The sequence below is a fragment of the Coptis chinensis genome, chromosome 7 (genome assembly GCF_015680905.1).
Source record: "Coptis chinensis isolate HL-2020 chromosome 7, ASM1568090v1, whole genome shotgun sequence".
Taxonomy (NCBI): Eukaryota; Viridiplantae; Streptophyta; class Magnoliopsida; order Ranunculales; family Ranunculaceae; genus Coptis; species Coptis chinensis.
Genome location: NC_141462.1, coordinates 95,731,717 through 95,750,584, shown reverse-complemented (window position 1 = coordinate 95,750,584; position 18,868 = coordinate 95,731,717). Strand labels below are relative to the sequence as shown.

At 35.7% G+C, this 18,868-nt stretch overlaps 1 protein-coding gene and 1 pseudogene across 1 annotated transcript; one reads left to right on the top strand and one right to left on the bottom strand.

Moving 5' to 3' along the window:
• Positions 1–875: 875 nt before the first annotated feature.
• Positions 876–7,698, bottom strand: LOC147490253 (uncharacterized). Its single transcript, XM_086572390.1, has 4 exons — positions 7,389–7,698; positions 7,072–7,288; positions 2,535–2,662; positions 876–1,741 (listed from the first exon to the last, which is right to left on the bottom strand). Exons 1-4 carry the CDS (start codon positions 7,512–7,514, stop codon positions 1,289–1,291), a joined length of 924 nt encoding a protein of 307 aa, XP_086428516.1. The 5' UTR covers positions 7,515–7,698; the 3' UTR covers positions 876–1,288.
• A 1,528-nt stretch (positions 7,699–9,226) lies between these two features.
• On the top strand, positions 9,227–9,948 carry LOC147490252 (uncharacterized; annotated as a pseudogene).
• Positions 9,949–18,868: the final 8,920 nt, after the last annotated feature.

Sequence of the window (18,868 nt, the reverse complement as noted above, 5' to 3'; positions counted from 1 at the left end):
TTGGACAAACTTTGAACTTCGAAAACTGCTCTTGCAAAAAAATTAACTATCCATAACATGATTTAGTATTGAAGCTTACGCATCAAACAATAATAAAATAATTTAGTATTGAAGCTTACGCATCAAACAATATATTGATGAAGATTTGCCTAAACATGAATATATAGATTAAGAGCAATGCAAGCGAGCTGGTCTTTGAGAGACAGAATTATATCTCACAACTTTCACTAAGCACGCAGCATGCTGGAAGCATATGTAGGAATTGTATGGGGAACATTGCACACTGCATCGCAATCCCCATCCCCATAGGGGAAAAGGGAAGAAAACAAACTTGATCTAATACAAACTACATGTCAGACAGAAAGGAAAGCAGAAAGTAGTGGAGTGTGCAGCTTTATAAGATTTCAAGGATAGTGATGTAGCTTTGATTCATCGGTTGGTGGTTCTATATAGTTGCATGACACTCAGAAAATATCATAATCATTACACCACTACACCAGAGCAGATTGAATTGTTTGAAACAGGCCTGACTAGACCACCTCGTGCTTCTATCAAAGAGTTGAAGCGACTAGGACAATTTTAAAATTGTAAAACAACACTCAGCTAATGACAATTTGATGATATATAATTTTAACCTAACTGGTCTGAATCGTTGACAAGAAGGGTTATGACAAAATAGCATATAGGCGTACAAACATGGTCTTAGACTCTTCCGCATTTTGATTACTATACATTTACCCGTTTTAAGTACATAATTTCGGTTTCATTTTGCTGACTTCATACTATTATTAGTCATGCACAAAATATAATTGAGCAGCACTAGAATAGGTAAAGAACTAAACATAGAGAGAGTGAATCATCAACCACATTAGGAATTGTTCGAAACTGCTAATACTTAGAATATCTACTCAAGCTCTACAAAAAGTTTACAGTGATTAGTCCTCTACGGAAAAAGAGCTCAAAACTCAAAACTGCAGGGAACAAACATTTCTAAACACACTTACAGATTTGCACTTTACGAAATCCCCTCATTTCTTCATTGGCAACACCAACCTCAAATCGACTTTGTTTCTATCAGGTATCACATATTATACCTAAAAACAAGATTACAAAACAAAACGCTAACTTCCTGCAACTCATTGCACTCTTTTATTTACACAAATTTCTTTTCCCTAAATTGCTTCCCTTTCAGGGAGCCAATACTCCCCCCACCAATACTATATTCAATTTTTCCTTTTATTCTTTTTTCATTTCTGCAAAACTCTTTTTTACTTTTCTCTCTACTTGTCTAATCATCCCAATCATTTTCCCACCCATCTCTATTTGTGGACCTTGAAGTGAGGCCATTTGCAGAAAGATTCCCTACATGTCCTGGTGACTTAACCGCCCTCTCCTGATCCCAGTCCTCATCCCAACCCTCATCCCAACCTTCAGCTGCATCCACATTGACTGCTGATGCTGATTCTGGCAATGCCATCTCAAGCTCCTGATATGGAACTTCACCAGTGCCGCGTCGCCTTTTCTTCCTAAGCATGCAGCAACCCCACGTCCCTCCAACAACCAGAGCGACCAAGATTATGAAGTATGCACCGTACGTGGGAGTCACAAGGTTGGCATACGAAGGAATCCTTTGGAAAAAGTTACCTTCAGATACGATAACTCCAGTGTTAAGCACACAGCCACCCGGATTAGTATTTAATGTAATTTTCTGAGCTTTCCCAACAGTAGTAGAAGCATTGATCTGCAAAAACAAACACAAGAAGAAAACCAAGCTTGATTTTTTAATTTTTACCATAATGAAATGACTGGATAACCAAAAATTAATTTAATGACCCTTTTGATGACATGGGGCGAACAAAGTTAATACTTTACGTTGCGGAGACAGTGCCAAAAGATTAATCATACTCTTTTGCATTGTTGTTACTTGTTACTGGAGTACAGGCCACTGGTATGAACTAAGGGTAATCCCTTTGAACAAAGTGGCTTACTGTAGACCACCCACAGGCATTGTTCTCAAAAAATTTGAGATGGATTTTCTTTCATGATAAAACATCCAAACATGCTAAGAATACGGATTCCACACCAATTACCATTTGCCCCAGAAATTACAAATGATGCAAGTAAGGTTGCGTTTCAAACAGAAACCCTAACTTTCAAGGATTGTGCTTGAAAATTCGTTCAGCTTCCTTTGTAAACGGCACAACTTAGAGCCGCACATATTTATGTATCTCAACTCATGATTTGAGGAGTTGAAACTTTAATTGGTGAGCAGTTGGACTTCTAAAAAGCTGGGAGTTGAGTATCAAGTTATCAACAACCCTTCAAATTATTGTTGCAAACTGATATTACAAGTCAGTGTTTCTTTATTTATTTTCTTTATTATTATTTGAAAACCAGTCAAATATATAGTGCATTCAATCAAACAAGCAGAATTGCTAAAAGATCCGACTTTTGAATTCAAACACAACCTAAATTACGTATGTCAACAGATCAGCTTAATTTTTTTTTTTAAGAAAAAGAAAAGAGAAAGGGACCTTTTTGGCTTGGTGTTGTGGAATCACCACTAGCTTTGTTGAAACTTCCACAGATGCTGGGACTATTACACTGACATTCAACACAGTTTCTCCATCATTCTGAATGAGAATCATCAAGTCCTGTGACCCTGTTAGAACAGAAAAAAGAAAAGCGATTTGTTGGGTTATTAATCTTCAAAAATTAGGGCCTTAGTGGTCTTAAATGAGCCGAACGGGGACAACGCTTAAATTCCCAAACCCCAACCCTCTTGACAAGGCTTGGACGGTCCTGAGGGAGTGAGGGGCCAGGTTGGAGGGCTTATTTTCTTTTTGAAATATGTACTAAATAGTATGAAGTTAAAGAGAAAAAAACATAGTTATGATAAATTTGTGTCACTTCATAATTAAAATTTCACAAAACTACTCAAATTACTTAAGCCCACAAAAGAAATATGAAAGTTTCATAAGTTATTGAAAAAGTAATTAAAATCACATGAATCTATTATTTTCAACAAATTCCATTTGATAATACAATGGAAAACTTGGGATTTAAGTGTTTTTTCTGGTGTTCTTTAATGTATTAATGGTATAATGAGAGAAATTACAAAAATATATATAAACCTACTTGATAAGTGTTGATGGGCAGGTTAAAGCTTCAACCTCTAGGCCACAAACACCCCTCAAAGGCTTGATGAGGCCCAGCCCGATCCTTAAATGTTTAAGGCCTTCTTTTGAGGGCTTTATCGACACCCACCCACCCACCCCAAAAAAAACACACACACACACACAATCTTTTCCAGTCCAAAACTCACTGCAAAGGCTACACTGACCACACAGTTTTCTAGTTCCAAATTTAAGGACAACCCCGTGTTTGTACCTCAACGTAGCAAAACAAATTCGGGCCACTTATCTCACCCGTATGATTAAGCCATATCAGGCATTACACAGGCTCAGTAATTCTTGCTAACAAGTAAAAAGATATAAAATGGGTTTACATACATGATGTAGGACATACATGCTGAAGTATATCCAATTCTAGTTGTGGTTAATTGCTTGAGTCCTAAATAGTTTCTAACTAAGTTAGGATTATCTATGATCTATTTTACTTCTCCTTCTTCACTATAAATCTATAATGCTTCTTGTCAGATTTTATCCTGAAGTTCTCTGTATCATTCTTCTTCAAAGTTTCACATATGTGATGTAGTACATCCATGCATGCCATATTTCTTGATATTCATCTAATAAATCATCAATCAACAAATCATTACTCATCCAAACGAAGATGTAATCATCCATCTTTAAAGGATAGGAGCACCAGTATTAGGCACACCAACCAACAAGTTTAGCACATATGTACCACTCAAATCTTTTTCCTTTGACAATATTCTTTCAGATTGATCTAGTTGGGATCTGGAATTGTCCACAAGTGGGTTAATATACTTGCATGTGTCCAAAAGAGTTCGAATTGAATCTTCCCTTGCTGTTAAATCCTTACCTAGTAGAACTTTGCTAGACAGCTCATAACATGGTGATCGTCAAAAATGTCAAGTGATGCATGTAGGACAGATCATTCTTAAGAAAAATACTCATATGCCACAATCAGCTAATATTTTGTCCTAGGCAAACACCTTTTTTTTCACATCAACCTTCTAGAGGAAGCCCATTTGTCTCAAATAACCAGGCTTTGGAGGCCATGCTTAAGAAGCTTAAATCTTCTAAGTATCACAATACTTGATGCAGACAAGCCTAAAATTTTCTTTTCTTTTTTCTGAATCAAGCTTAGGGTTAGGCAAACCCCTACCAGAATATTACAACCCTCCCAAACAGATTCCACAATATATCATGAGAGGGGCTAAAGTAGATGAGTACAAAGTCTAAAGGCTTTACAAGTTCTCCAGGCTATCCTAGTACCTAGTAAGTGATTACATTACAAGGAAATAATACAACATAGTCAATTACAAAGAAACAACAAGAGAAGAAGACACAAGCCAAAGATATCCTTTAATACCCTTAACATGCCCAGGTACAATGGAGCTTCCATTGTCACCCTAAACTTCTAACTCCAAGTTGTTTTTGCCAATGACCATTGTTGTCGACGAGTCCTCCAATCAAATCAGGAACTAGTACAAAGCCATCAAGCACACAAGGATGCATATATGCACTCTTTCCATTGAAACCAAAGACACACAAATGCGACGAGTCTAAACATAAGCTTTGAAGTTGCCAGGACAAACTTGTTCCTCATGTTTTGCGAGGAATTGGAGCACACATTCTTTCATCCATTCATTGAAAAGGATCAAAACAACACTGCAACAAGCTGAAGATTTGGAGTACATTCAATCTAATCTCCATAACATAAAGGGGATACTGGAGGAGATGCATTTGATTCAACTAGAGGTTGCCAACATTCTTGGGGATGCAAATCTTTCTCTTGATGAGCCAGATTCGAGGCCGGACTCTAACAGATGAAGACGCGGCCTTCATAAAGATGATGTGCCTCTTGAAGTTGGGACTCCTTGAAGAGAGGTTTCCTTTGATTTTTTATTTGAGTAGTGGCTCTTACTTGTGCATTTGGTATTTAATAGATGAAGAGCTAAGTGGTGGATATACAGGGCATCTGTAGGCCTTTTGCAATGAGATGTGGAAATTATTTAGGTCTTTTATCCCGATGTATGAACTTATGATGCAATTGCATATTATACATATATCGGATGTAAAGGTTCACTACTCACAACATTTATTGAATACCTTGTATATGTGTCAGAAATTGCATCACTTCTTTTATTGGTGTAAGTCGATAAATATTACATATAATCAAGAAATAGAACATGGAAAGGAAGTGTGTAGGATTACTACAAGAAAACTAAACTGAAGCCAGCAAAAAGTACAACGCAGTGCAAGACACCACCTAGTTCTCATAAAAAAAACTCCAATTGGAACACAAACCAAGCAAACGATGCATCCACCACTCATCCCAAATCTACGGCCAATGAATTATCATATCCTTTTGATCGAAATAATAAACTCCTCCATCGATGAAAATCTATCATCAAATTAAAGTGGTCTTTTATTCCTCTCTAGCCAAAGACCCCAGAAAATAGCAAAACATCTAATGCTCCAAATCTACATCTCTAAGAAGAATGACCTCTCTAAGCCCATGAAGCTAACAACTCCTGGACCGACTGAGGCACTACCCACACCACCCCAGATAAGTGGACAAATTGACACCACACCTCCCCAGAATATTGACAATGGATGATAATATGACTAATCAGCTCCCCGGCTAACATGCAAAGAGGACAGAACTTACCGATCAAATTCGTTCTCCTAAGAAGATTATCAACGGTAAGTATTCTAGTTTGAGCGGCACACCACATGAAGAAAGAGACTTGGGATGGAACTTTGGATTTCCAAATGTAATTGCTAGGAAAGTTTGGGAGAGGATTTCCTCGAAGTGAGGCTGGAAGGTGAGAACAAAGGGAAAAATGGAAAGACGTAGAGGAGTATATCCCAAGTCCCACCACTGTCGATAGCCCAGATACAACAATCTCTACTCGGTCTCACAGGAGGAATAGAGTCCAAACTCTCCAAGAGACAGAAAGACTCAGACTATCCCAGTCAATGCAATCTGAATACCCACATCTCACTAAAGATGCTCTATCTAACCGCATGAAGTTACAGAGATGGCATAGAGCTCAAATATTATATCCTACACTATAAGACTTAAAATCATTAACATAAACTAACTTGATGTATCAAGTAATTGAATAAGTAACATATACTCTTACATTATATGGATTGTTAACTTCCATCATCCTAGAGATTTTTCCGTATGTATTAGAATAAATATACAATATAACTAGATACAAGAGTATCTCAGAATACACACATGGAAAGTGGTACACAAATTGACAAATTGCAATCTTAACAAGGGGCAAGTACCACATCAACCTTGATTGCAGCCATACAAGATTGGTTAGCCGTAGTTTCCTACTCGATGCACCCTTGTCAAAATAGGTCCTTACCTAACTAACATGGACACTTCATATTCTTTAAAAAATCTGTGTCTGACGCACAGACACGCGGACACATTGTGCTTACGATTTCTAAATAGGGTTTCTTCTATACCCTAAACAACTATGATATGCCACTTTCAAAGTTATCTATTTGTAAGGAGGCACTTTGTAAGGTCTTGAGCGCAAGAATTAGTTGTGTAACCAAAGAATAATATGTTTCCTTATAAATAGTTGTGTCACTGTGTCCTACTCTTCGTTTTAGTTTCAATGTGACTTAGGTTTTTACAAAAGGCTCGTAAAAGAAAAGATTTTTAGGAACGAATGCTGATCTGGAGGAGTGCAAAAAATCGTTGCAGCTGAACCATTACAGATTCCCACCATCACATGTCTAAGGGGGTGCCACTTGTCGTCAACATCTCCACAATGCAGGTGATAGTTAATATAAACCTCACAAATAGTCACAAGATATGAAACAATTGGCTATAATAACATTAATCAAAATCACAAGAAATAACCAAAAATGCTAAAAATAAGAAACTCACCTGTTTCATACCGTTTGACACAAGCAGTCATCTTCCCCTCAACCCTGCACCTGCTAATTGATGAAGCCTCACATTTCTCATTAGTGACTTCTTCCTCATTCCCATCCTTAATATTCTTATCCTTACCATGACTCTCCTCAGGTAACGTCATATTATTATTATTTATACCATTCTGATTCAATTCTTTCTCTGCAATCGGCGCTGGTGAAGGTATAATCTATAAAAAAAAAAAAGACAAAAACTTTACTCACTTCTCTAATAACTAAAATTAATAAATAATAGAAAATTGTATAGACTAAAATAATAAATAAAATTACCTGGTGTGTTTCGTTCACTTGTGGATTAACATCTGCCATTTTCCGTATCTTGGAAAGAAAGGAAGCATCAGATCTTTGTGCAACGAATATAATAATCACAAATATAATTACACTGCTTTTATTCATTCTATTTTTCAGATTTTTTAACACCTTCGATCCACAACTTGGAATTTTAACAAGTAAAGAATATAAAAATACTTCATCTTCAGTTAACAAAATTTACTTTTTTAAAATTTGGAGATAATCAGTCAAAGACTCAAAGTGGGAAGGAACATGGAAGGAAAGAAGGAAATTGCATGGGTTTCAATCCGAAGCCCAAATTCTGATCCAAGCCCAGATAAGAGGCCCGTGGAAGCCCAAACTTGAAGGGCCTGAAATCATCCTTAAATCCTTAGATATCTTTAGATATATATCACTATTGGCTCTATTTTTTGAGCATTCACTCTAATATTTATAAAACTCTTTGACTAATTATGAAAAAAAAAAGAATTCCAAATCCTTAGATATATATTATTGTTATGAAATCCATGGGCTTATATGGATGCCCACCATTGATATGTGTTATCCTGATAATCCTCTATCTTGGTATTTATCCTGATAACCTTCTATCTTGATGTTTATCATGATCATCCTCATTCTTACTGTCTATCCTGTTAATCCCTTATCTTAGAAAGGAGGTTACCTAGTTGTATATAAAGGTAACCTCCTCCCATTTAGTTTTTACCTCAAGAAATAAGAATTCTCTCTCTCTCTCTCTCTTTTATTGATTCAATCTACATGTTAAGTTAGTGTGGTGTTCTCTCCAAATCGGTTTAATTTCTAACACGTTATCAGCACGATAGTCTCTAGCTTTGGATTAAAGGTACGTGTTTTACTTACGATTAAAGGTATGTGTTTAACTTGTTGTTATAAATTGTAATCGATACTATTGAATTTAAATTCGTATTTTGGTATTAAATTCGTTACTGTAGAATTTAACTTTACTATTTTGTCTACATTGGTATGTGCCAATTTTATGTGTACCATTAACGTATAACCTAGGATATTGGAACAAAAGATTTCTTAGTGACCCCAATTATATAGATCCGTTCAGCATAACACATTATTTATCCTTCGAATGCCCATTGTGTACTTTGTGGTGTTCCCATCTAGAGTATAAAGGGATGGCGATCTTGTTTCCACTGACTCATTCATTTGCAATTAATACACTATCCAACTAATTTTGAAACCAAAATTATTAATGGAATCAATAATCTAACTTGTCGCGGCAACATTTTTCTGAAATGGCGTGATCCACCTCAAGTCTTTGGTTCTGATCCACCTATGAAACCATATTATATTAGCATTACTGAGTTACAGAGTGAATATGTGCATAATGTCTTTCTTTTTATTTATTATTAATTGTTGTGATCTTGATGTTGCTTTATTTGCTCCTACACTTTTAGCCTAGGGCCAGGGGGAAGTTAGTTTAATTTCCATGATAATATGAATTGATTGAATGCTACGTGATTATCACCGCAGTATGATAATGCTTGTATGCTTTGATAATAGACGTGATCATTTTCAGATAACAGACGTGTATATAAAGATAACAGACGTGATTATTTTTGTAACATGCACTGATTTGATTTACTAACTTGCATGACCTATCGTTGATGTCAACCATTTATATTTGTGCATAGTATGGTAGGCATGTTTGGAGAAGTACGTGTGAAAGAATGTTAGTCTAATTATACTAAAGTATGTTAAGTAACTGATGTTACTGAAGTTAGGAGACATAAAGCATATAAGGCAAAACCAATGATGAAACTCTTGAGGTTATCTTTATTTAGTTATTAATGCCTAAATTTTATTTATATTCTGATTACGAAAAGATGTCAAATCTTACTAAACTTCGATTTTCAAGCTCTTTCAATTAGAGGTGACAATTATTTATCATGGCAGTTGGATGCCAAGATCCATTTACAATCTAAAAAACTTGGTGATGCTATTAAAGAAGGAAATGAAATGAGCCCAGAGGAAAAAGCCACAGCTCTCATATTCCTACGTCATCATATTCATGATGACTTAAAGAATGAGCACCTAACAGAGGAAGACCCAGCAGGTCTTTGGAAATCCCTGAAGGATAGATATGATCACCAGAAGATGGTCATACTACCAAATGCTCAAAATGAATGGCTCAACCTGAGGTTCCAAGACTATAAAATAGTTTCTGAATACAACTCTGCTTTGTTTAATATAGTTTCTCGGTTGAAATTGTGTGGTGAAAATGTAACTGATGAGCAGATGTTAGAGAAAACTCTTTCTACCTTTCATGCCTCGAATGTGCTCCCCGCAGCAAAGAATATCGAGAGAGAGGCGATTCTCCAAATATTCGATCTTATCACATGTCTCCTTGTTGCGGGAGCAAAATAGTAATCTTTTAATCAAGAACCACAACTCCAGACCAACTGGGTCAATGGCCATTCCAGAAGCCAATGCCAGCTTTCGAGCTAATGGTAGTCGTGGTAGAGGACATGGGAGAGGGCGTGGAAGAGGCAGAAATACTGGGAGAGGTGGTCGAGGTTATCATCCTTATAGAGATGGCAATGGTCATAGAAAAAATGACCATTGGAATACTAATGACCAACAAAAGGGAAATTGGAACAAGTGGCCAGCTCCACCGCATAAAAGGGACTCAAATCCTCAGAACTCCGAGAGCACTTGCTATAGATGTGGAGAACCTGGGCATTGGTCACGTACTTGTCGTACACCGACACATCTAGTAGAAAAATACAGAACTTCTGTTAATGCCATGGAGTTGGAGACAAATGTGGTGGAAGGATTTGATACTGGAATACCATTGGACATTACACCCTTGAATTGTAATGATTTCTTCGAGGATGTTGATGGTCGACCTCTCAGTAATTAAGCATTTGATGCTATGTTTAAACCATTACCAAACTAGATCCAGAAGATCTAAATTTTATTATTAATTGTCTAATTATTAGTAGACAACTTAGTTATTTTTGTTTTTAAGTTTGATTTTTCCTCATTAGGTAATGGTCACTATTGTTTTCCTAATATTATTTTGAATTGGAATTAGACAGTATTAGTTATTATTCTGTGATTCTCTAATTACGTTAATTTATTCTATCACAATGCACTAGTATCAATTTCTCTAGCCTTGACTGTCGTTAATATTTTGAATTTCCTTATTTTGAATTTATTCTATCACAATGCACTAGTATCAATCTTTACAAATTTCTTTTGCTTTATGTTGAAATGTATGGATATATAAATGGAGAAAAGTATTATGGATATATGTCTGGTCGACTATACCCATAAATGAGAAAGACATTGTGTATCATATCTAACGTTGGAAGCCAGAAGCTCACTTAGACAGTCTGTATTACATAATTGTCAATTTAATGAGATAGTATTCCCGTCGTTAGGGGGAGAAGAGCAATGGTTGCTCTAAGGAACGACGTGAAGCAACTTGGATCACGTCCTCTGTCTCATTAAGAGATAAGGAGAATGATACACTTGCAAGCGGTTGCAAAGAAAATGCCTAAGTATTTAATGATATGGTAAAAGTAACCATGAATGTGCCAGCCAGAATTGATGTTCCATTTGGACGGGGTCCAAACATGGCGGCAAATGAATCTACTATACGCTAAAAGCGTGGTAGACCTATAGGATCCAAAGCTCCTAGGAGAGGAGAACTGAGAAACCATCTTGTCCAACTAATAGCCAGGTAATGGCTGGAGCTCCATAAACAAATAATGTGCAAATATCCAAATTCACTGAAATGCCTATATATGGTTGCCCATGGAGAGGCACAGGTACCTGAAAATAAAGAGATCGATCTCAATATTCCATGCATGTTCAGGTGAATTGTGGGATAGGAAAGCATTTGTCATGGATGACATATTTAGCTATGGTATAGCTATTGGAACATCAAAGGACAATGATGAAAATAAATGAACCACGTGTACATTTTGTCGACAAATGAAAGATTGGCCAATCCGAATTTGCTATTAAAAGCATAATTAAACTCTTTGAAAAATATGGTGTGGACTTATAGTAAAATCCGAGGTTGGATTCAATATAGTAGCACAAGTTTGGTTGGTACAAACTTGATTGGGACTCCTAAGGAATTGGAGAAAACTAGCGACTATAGATTTTTGAAATGAAATGGACAAAGCACATGGTTGTCTTGAAACTTGGATTTGGATAAGAATCCATTTCGACTAAAGGAAGAACAATGAGGAAGTTCTTGGTCTTGAAACTACTCTACTTGAGTGATATTGAAGCATTTATGTATCTAGCACAATATGTGCACAAGATCATACATTGCATTTTCTATTAGTTTCTTATCAAGATATAATTGTGCACATACACTTAGACACCGGAATGATGTCTAACACATATTGAGATATTTTTATGAATTAACTTGTATGAAACTATTTTATTCTTATGGTTCCACTAATGACTATGATCTAGTTGGCTATGCAGTCTTTGGTTATCTATCCGACCCTCGGAAGGTCACTCCCAAACGGTATGTATTTCTTAGTGGTAATCTTTGCCATTTGTTGGCATTGCACTAAACAAACTTTAGTGGCAACTTTCTCTAACCACTCTGAAATTTTAGCTCTTCATGAAGCTAGTCGAATGTGTATGGCTAAGGTTATTAATTGGGCATATTCGTAGTTCTTGTCAATTGCCTTCTATAACAGGTGTTCCCAGCATTATTTATGAGGATAATCCAGCTTGTATAGCCCAGATTCAAGAATGATTTATAAAAGGAGACATGACAAAACACATTGCGCCAAAATTCTTTTACACTCATCAGATTAAGAAGAAGAAGCAGATTAAGGTCGAGCAAGTAATAGAAGCAGATTAAGACTTGTCTTTATCAGAGGGAGTAATTGAACAGGGGGAGCATCCTGAAGAATGTGTCCCAGGACATATGCACTGTACTCTTTTTTCTTATCTAGGTTTTATCCCAATTGGGTTTTCCTAGTAAAGGTTTTAATGAGGCAGTATTAAGCAAGTCACAATGATTCTAAGTAATGTTGTACTCTTTTTCCTTAGCTTTGGTTTTTTCCCACTCTGGTTTTCCTTAGCAAGGTTTTAATGAGGCAACTGCCATTGGATAGTTATAGAGCATCCAGAAGAATGCTACAAAAGATGCATCCACCATAATTTCCACAAGAATGGTGGACATCCAAGGGGGAGTGTTATGAAATCCATGGGCTTATATGGATGCCCACCATTGATATGTGTTATCCCGATAATCCTCTATCTTGGTATTTATCCCCGATAACCTTCTATCTTGATGTTTATCATGATCATCCTCATTCTTCTTGCCTATCCCGTTAATCCCTTATCTTAGAAAGGAGGTTACCTAGTTGTATATAAAGGTAACCTCCTCCCATTTAGTTTTTACCTCAAGAAATAAGAATTCTCTCTCTCTCTCTCTCTTTTATTGATTCAATCTACATGTTAAGTTAGTGTGGTGTTCTCTCCAAATCGGTTTAATTTCTAACAATTATAGTTATATCGTCACCAATCTAATTTTTAGAGCACTCATAGATTGAGACTCCAGTTTTTTCTAAACTCTATTACTAATTACGAAAAAATAGGATATAAATAAAGAAACAATCTCATCTAAAGTTTCACAGAGTCTCTAACTTTTCCTAAATAATATAGCTAATTACGGAAAAAAAATTGAGATAGAAAACTAAATTGCTAAAAACAGTAGTTTCAACCAAAAACGATTTTTCTAAAACCCTTACGCTACAAAGAATAGTTTCCACACTAATCTCAGATAAAATTTAACATAACAAAGTTTCTTTCTAGAAAATGACAATGAATCTATAAAAGAACAAAGGTTAAAATGAATTGAGTTGCTTGAACATTTACCACACATGTGACTGGAAAAAAAATAAAAAAGTCAACGAATCATAAAATAAGTCACAATGTACACCCAAGACAAATAAAATTGTATTGTATGCATTATATATATGGGCCTAAAAAATAAAGTTGGATCAATTTAATGTGTCATCCACTGTACGATTTAGACATTTAGTCATAGTTAAGAATTTCAAAAACCACAATTCCGGCCACAATAATTACGACATATTCCAATTAAATTTATGAATTTTATAATTTCCAATTTTAGTGGAATAACGAGATTTAGTTAAAGCGGACGTTGGCTTAAATAAATTATATAACTATAGATTTAGTTAAAGTGGAAGTTGGGCTTAAATAAATTATATACCAAACCAAAACAAATTACTATACATGTGGAAAATTAAATTATACAAAAAATAACATCACAAAATATATAATAAAAATAAATAAATAAATAAAGGCAAACCAATAATGACAAATATTTTAAAATATATATAATACTACATGAAACTACCGTCAAAGAATAATTAACTGGAAACAGAAAACTAGATGCAAATACATCGAACTAACCTCAAATAATATTTAACGAAAAATTGAAAATTTGATGCACATGCAAGCATTAAACTAATCTTAAAAAGTAATTAATGGACAGTCGAAATATGGATAGAACTGCATTAAACTACCTTTAAAGAATAATTAACGTTTGGTTATCGAAAAAATAATAATAATAATTAACGTGAAATCAAAACTTGGATGCAAATACATCGAACTGACATCAAAAAATAATTGTGGGGAAATCAGAGACTGGATGCAAATGCATTGAACTAACCCTTAGATATTAAATTAACGAGAAATTAGAAACTGGATGCAACTGTATTGAACTGACCTAAAAAAATTAACTATAAATTAGAAACATGATGCAAATGCAAGTGTAGAACTAATCTTAAAAAATAATTAACTGAAAATCGGAAACCAGATGCAACTACAATACTACACTAAACTAATCTAAAAAAAAATTAGATGCATATGCATTGAACTAACCTCAAGAAATAATTAACGAAAAATCGGAAATTGGATACAAATTCATTGAACTAACCTCAAACAATAATTAATGGGAAATCAGAAACTAGATGCAAATGCAACCTTATCAAATAATAAACGAGAAATCATAAACTGGATGCAAATGTATTAAACTAATTTCAAAGAATAATTAACGGGAAATCAGATGCTGGATGCAAATGCATTGAACTGACTTCAAAGAATAATTAACATAAAATTGGAAATTGGAATGCATTGAACTAATTGCAAAAAATAATTAACAAGAAATCAGAAACTGGATGCAATTGCATTGAAGTAACCTCAAAAAATAAATAACATAAAATCAAAAATTGGATGCAAATGCATTGAACTAATCTTAAAATATAGTTATGTTATATGTTATGAGAATGTCTCGATAAGTATAGTTTTGCATTTAAAACGGTGTTTTTCTTATCTTTTTTCGTATGATTGGGAACGCCTTGCTATTCAAGTGGCTTATTAGACAATCTTACAAAACTTCAATCAAACTTTCATTATTAAACAACAAAATGAAGTTGAAGGGTTTTATTAATGGTGAGTTTTTTTTTAATGGAGAGTGATAAGAGCCCAAAACTGTAGTTTTAACCCTGTAACAGTAATACTTTTAGACCAATTATGTGAGTAATAATTAAGAGTTAAAGAGTTAACACTTATTACGTGTTTTTATGCATTCCAGGCTTCAAAGTCCATTATGTGCAGATATGTGCCACTTTAGCGAGATAAAGGAGCAAAGGTCGATTACTAAGGAGTTCCGTGATTAAAGGCCAAGATTCAAGAAGACAAAGCCTTTCTAAAGCCCGGTCAAAAGCTGAAAAGTCGACGCGGGCGCAAAACAAAGACCAAGTCGTGAGAACTTCCGAAGGCCATATCTTTGGACTCAGACCTCGGAATGGGGCCTACCTTATGTCAAAACGACCGGCTCGGAAAGAGCTTTCCAATGGTCTAAGCCTTGATCCAATCAGAGGAGAAAAAGTGGACGAAAAGTCTGTTGAAGCCAACTACAACCAGAGGCCTTTTTGGATTTGAAAAGAATTAGGTTTTGGGCCTGATTCTCTGGCCCAAAACATGGCTCCAAGCCCATGCACAATTTTTGGATCTGAAAGTATAAAAACCAAAGCTTAACTCTTTGTTAAAGGTAGATAGTTAGGTTAGAAAATAAAGGTAGCTTAGAATAGAAAGTAGCTATTAAAATAGCTTCTAGATCTAGATTTAATTGTTTTTAATTAATTAAATTTAGTTTCAAATCCAATTCTTGTTTTAGATTAAACTCTTAGAATCAATTGTTCTTAATTAGTTTGATAAATAAAATAGCTATTTGTCAATTTCGATTCTTGTCATTTACATTGTGTTAGACCTGATTTCATTTATTACTTGTTATTCAATTATTAGTTATTAATTAGATTATAATTATTGTTTAATTTAGATTAGTAAATTTCAATTCTTTGTATTATGTTTAGTTTTAATTTAATCGGAAATGATTGCGTAATGATTCTCGGCTAAACCTCCATTGAGGGGGTTGAGAAGCCTTAATGAAAGCTTGACTCCAATTATCGTAAAGTCGTCGTAATTTCCTTTCCAATCTAGAAACGATTAGTTCACCATGAGAATGGGTTTAATCGTTCACATACTAGTTATGAATTGGTAGAAATGTCATGTGTAATTAGGGATTAGGAGAAACCATATTGTTCTCAAGTAGTTCAAATTCGATTACTGACGATTAATCTGTCGTTAATAGGATTAAGTCGAGTTAAGGTGGAATCAATCCCCCCTCTAACTCCTTATCATCGAATCAACGTAGCATTCCCATAGTTGTTCTGATAATTGACTAGTTGCATCTTGTGGGTAGTTGCATCGTAGTCTAGTTGCCATTTCGTAAATCTCTCATTAGACTTTAGAGTTAAGAATACTTATACGTAGAGAACACAGCATGCGGAAGGACTAGGAGTGGAACGAATCACTCTACTCCACTATATCTCATAGGATTGAGAGTAGAAACTTTGATAAATATAGGCTCATAAGATAGTTTTAGTTTACTTACGTTTTGAATTCATCGTTCATTTCTTAGGTAAACTATTCAATTTTATGATTTATCAAATGGCGCCGCTGCCATCTTAGTTTCACTTTCGCATTGTTTTTGTAGTATAAGTACTTTTCTTAAAGTCCAATTTCACCCACCCACCCTTGTTTGATTCATACTGTGGGTTTCCGTTTCATCGTTGAAAAGTCCCGCGAGAAATTACACCGAAGCGCACTGGCCCATAAGCTGGAACATCGAGTGCGACTTCGCCCCATGTGGGAGCGACCAAATCTAAATCATCGTAACTTGAAGTTACACCTGAGCGCCATCTCGCTTCTACGCGCCCTGCTAAAGCTAGATTTTTCCTCGATTTCTACGCTTTTGATTCGAACTTTGATTTTTCAAGTTTTTCAGTGTTCTAACTTGTTATATACACCTAACACGCGTAAACAAGACGCTATTCATAAAGCGAAGCAAGGACCTAATCGTATTCCTTTCTTCCACACCTCGCGATCTCCTCGTTAGAGGTTTATACTAGTATATCGAAATTGTTTGGAGTGTTGATGTGTTTAGCTAAATTTGGTCTTAGCCTTGTATGAGATTAAGGTCCGGCCGAACAAAACACACGAACGTAATTACACAACAACGTCAACAAACAAGTCTATCTAGTATACCACCCACTACACCTCTAGCTACTATTTCACACACATCACGACACAATGCCCCGAAGAAGAGAGACTCCTCTCTCGACTTCTACAAAGCCTTGAGCGATAGCCCCAAATCTTGCATCGTTCTAGCGGACCGATGGGGATTTCGAATCCCCCAAATATTTTAATTTGTTATCCGTTTTCATGGATTAGACCATGAAAAACCTTATCGGCACGCGTAGGATTGAACAAGTCCTAACAACATTCCACCATCCTACGGTTGGTGCGGAACAAATTAAACTAAGGGTATTCCCTTTCACCTTAGCCGATAAGGCGTCGCCTTGGTTAACTTGCCCAAGCACCTAATTCGTGGACTCGTGGGCTAAACTTGTTCACCGTTTATGTAACATTTTACCCACCCCTAAAGACGGATGAGATGCTTTCCAAGATTCATTTCTTTCGACAAAATCCTCATGAATCATTTTCGTGAGGCTTGGAATCGCTTCACCGATCTCCTTATAGAGTGTCCACATCATAACTTAGCGAAAGACACGTTAGTTCGTGCCTTTTTCAAAGGACTTCTACACCACCATAAAGAAGTCCTGACATATAATGAATGGGGGTAGTTTCTTAAGCAAAGGAGCCTCCTGAGGCTTATAAATTTTTAGAGGATCAAACTAAAGCGAAATAACAACTGGGGGTAGTGTAGACACCCCATTTTTGCACCTCAGGCATAATTCATTCACGATTTTGCCTTGAATTAAATTTGATCATATAAGGTGATTTGCTTTCTAGAGTCTTCATTTCTATATCAAACTTCTTTCTTTTCATCTTCTTTTAGCGTCTTTAGACTCTCCTCATCATGTTCTAGCTATGGCTGAAGTTTCGTTGCTTTCTGAGTTTTGAGTTGAAAATGACCAAAATGCCCCTGCGAACCCTTTGGAGCCCAAATCTCGTTTTTCCACTCTTTCTTTGGATGAGATTATTTCATATTTGAATTCCCCTTGAAAAATCCTTCGAAATGAGTACAAGCTTGCCTAGGTTCCTTTTGGATTTTGGAAACCCTAATCTTGCCATATCCCGCTTTCAAATTGGTTGTTACGACTTTGTTGAGTGCAACGTTTTTTTTGGAGTAAGATTTCGACCCAAGGGTATTTTTAAGAGTTCATGGACCTTCCTAATGGATTAGTTAACAATTTTTGTGAAGAAGAGTTTGCCTAATTTTGACCCAGTCAAAGGAAATTTGCAGTATTTGAAAATATGGTCAAAGTGGGCCTTTTTTGTGGATTTTGGACCCGTGCTCATGGACTGTGGATCCAGCTCGAGTTGGACCTTTTTATTAGGGTTTCTAGCCCATTTTCAAGCCTCCAAAAACCTAGAGAACCTTCCTTAATTGTTTGATTTGATTTGATCCCTAAAATCAAGAATATTCTGAGAATATGCCATTTTGGAGCCAAGTTTGGAAACCCCGATTATGGGCTCATTAAGGACGTGTAGGGCTTGATTTTTTTGCCTAATCCATCTGAAATATCCAAAACCAAGGGCCAAGATCGCACCCTTATCCCACCTCTTGAATCAAGGGCGGATTTAGGAGGTGCAACCGAAAGAGATCAAGCCATTGGATTTTTCTTCATCAACACTCGACCATTGGATCAAACTCATTACCATATTGAAATCCATCCCAAAAGCTATAAATATGGGTCTCATTCACCCATAAAAATCAATCTAGAGCAAGCTAGAGCTAGGAATTGAGTTAATAATCTGGACCTAGTTATTCAGCTAATAGCCTTCTTCTTTTAGTGTTCTTCATTTTTTTCTTCTAGTTCTTCATTTTATCCTTC

What these genes read in the sequence shown, in the direction of transcription:
- LOC147490253 (XM_086572390.1), bottom strand. Translation starts at nt 7,514, where the DNA reads ATGAATAAAAGCAGTGTAATTATATTTGTGATTATTATATTCGTTGCA. An exon ending in AAGTGAACGAAACACACCAG is followed by an intron (nt 7,289 to 7,388) that starts GTAATTTTATTT and finishes TTTTTTTTATAG; the next exon opens with ATTATACCTTCACCAGCGCC. An exon ending in CACAACACCAAGCCAAAAAG is followed by an intron (nt 1,742 to 2,534) that starts GTCCCTTTCTCT and finishes TTGTTTTTGCAG; the next exon opens with ATCAATGCTTCTACTACTGT.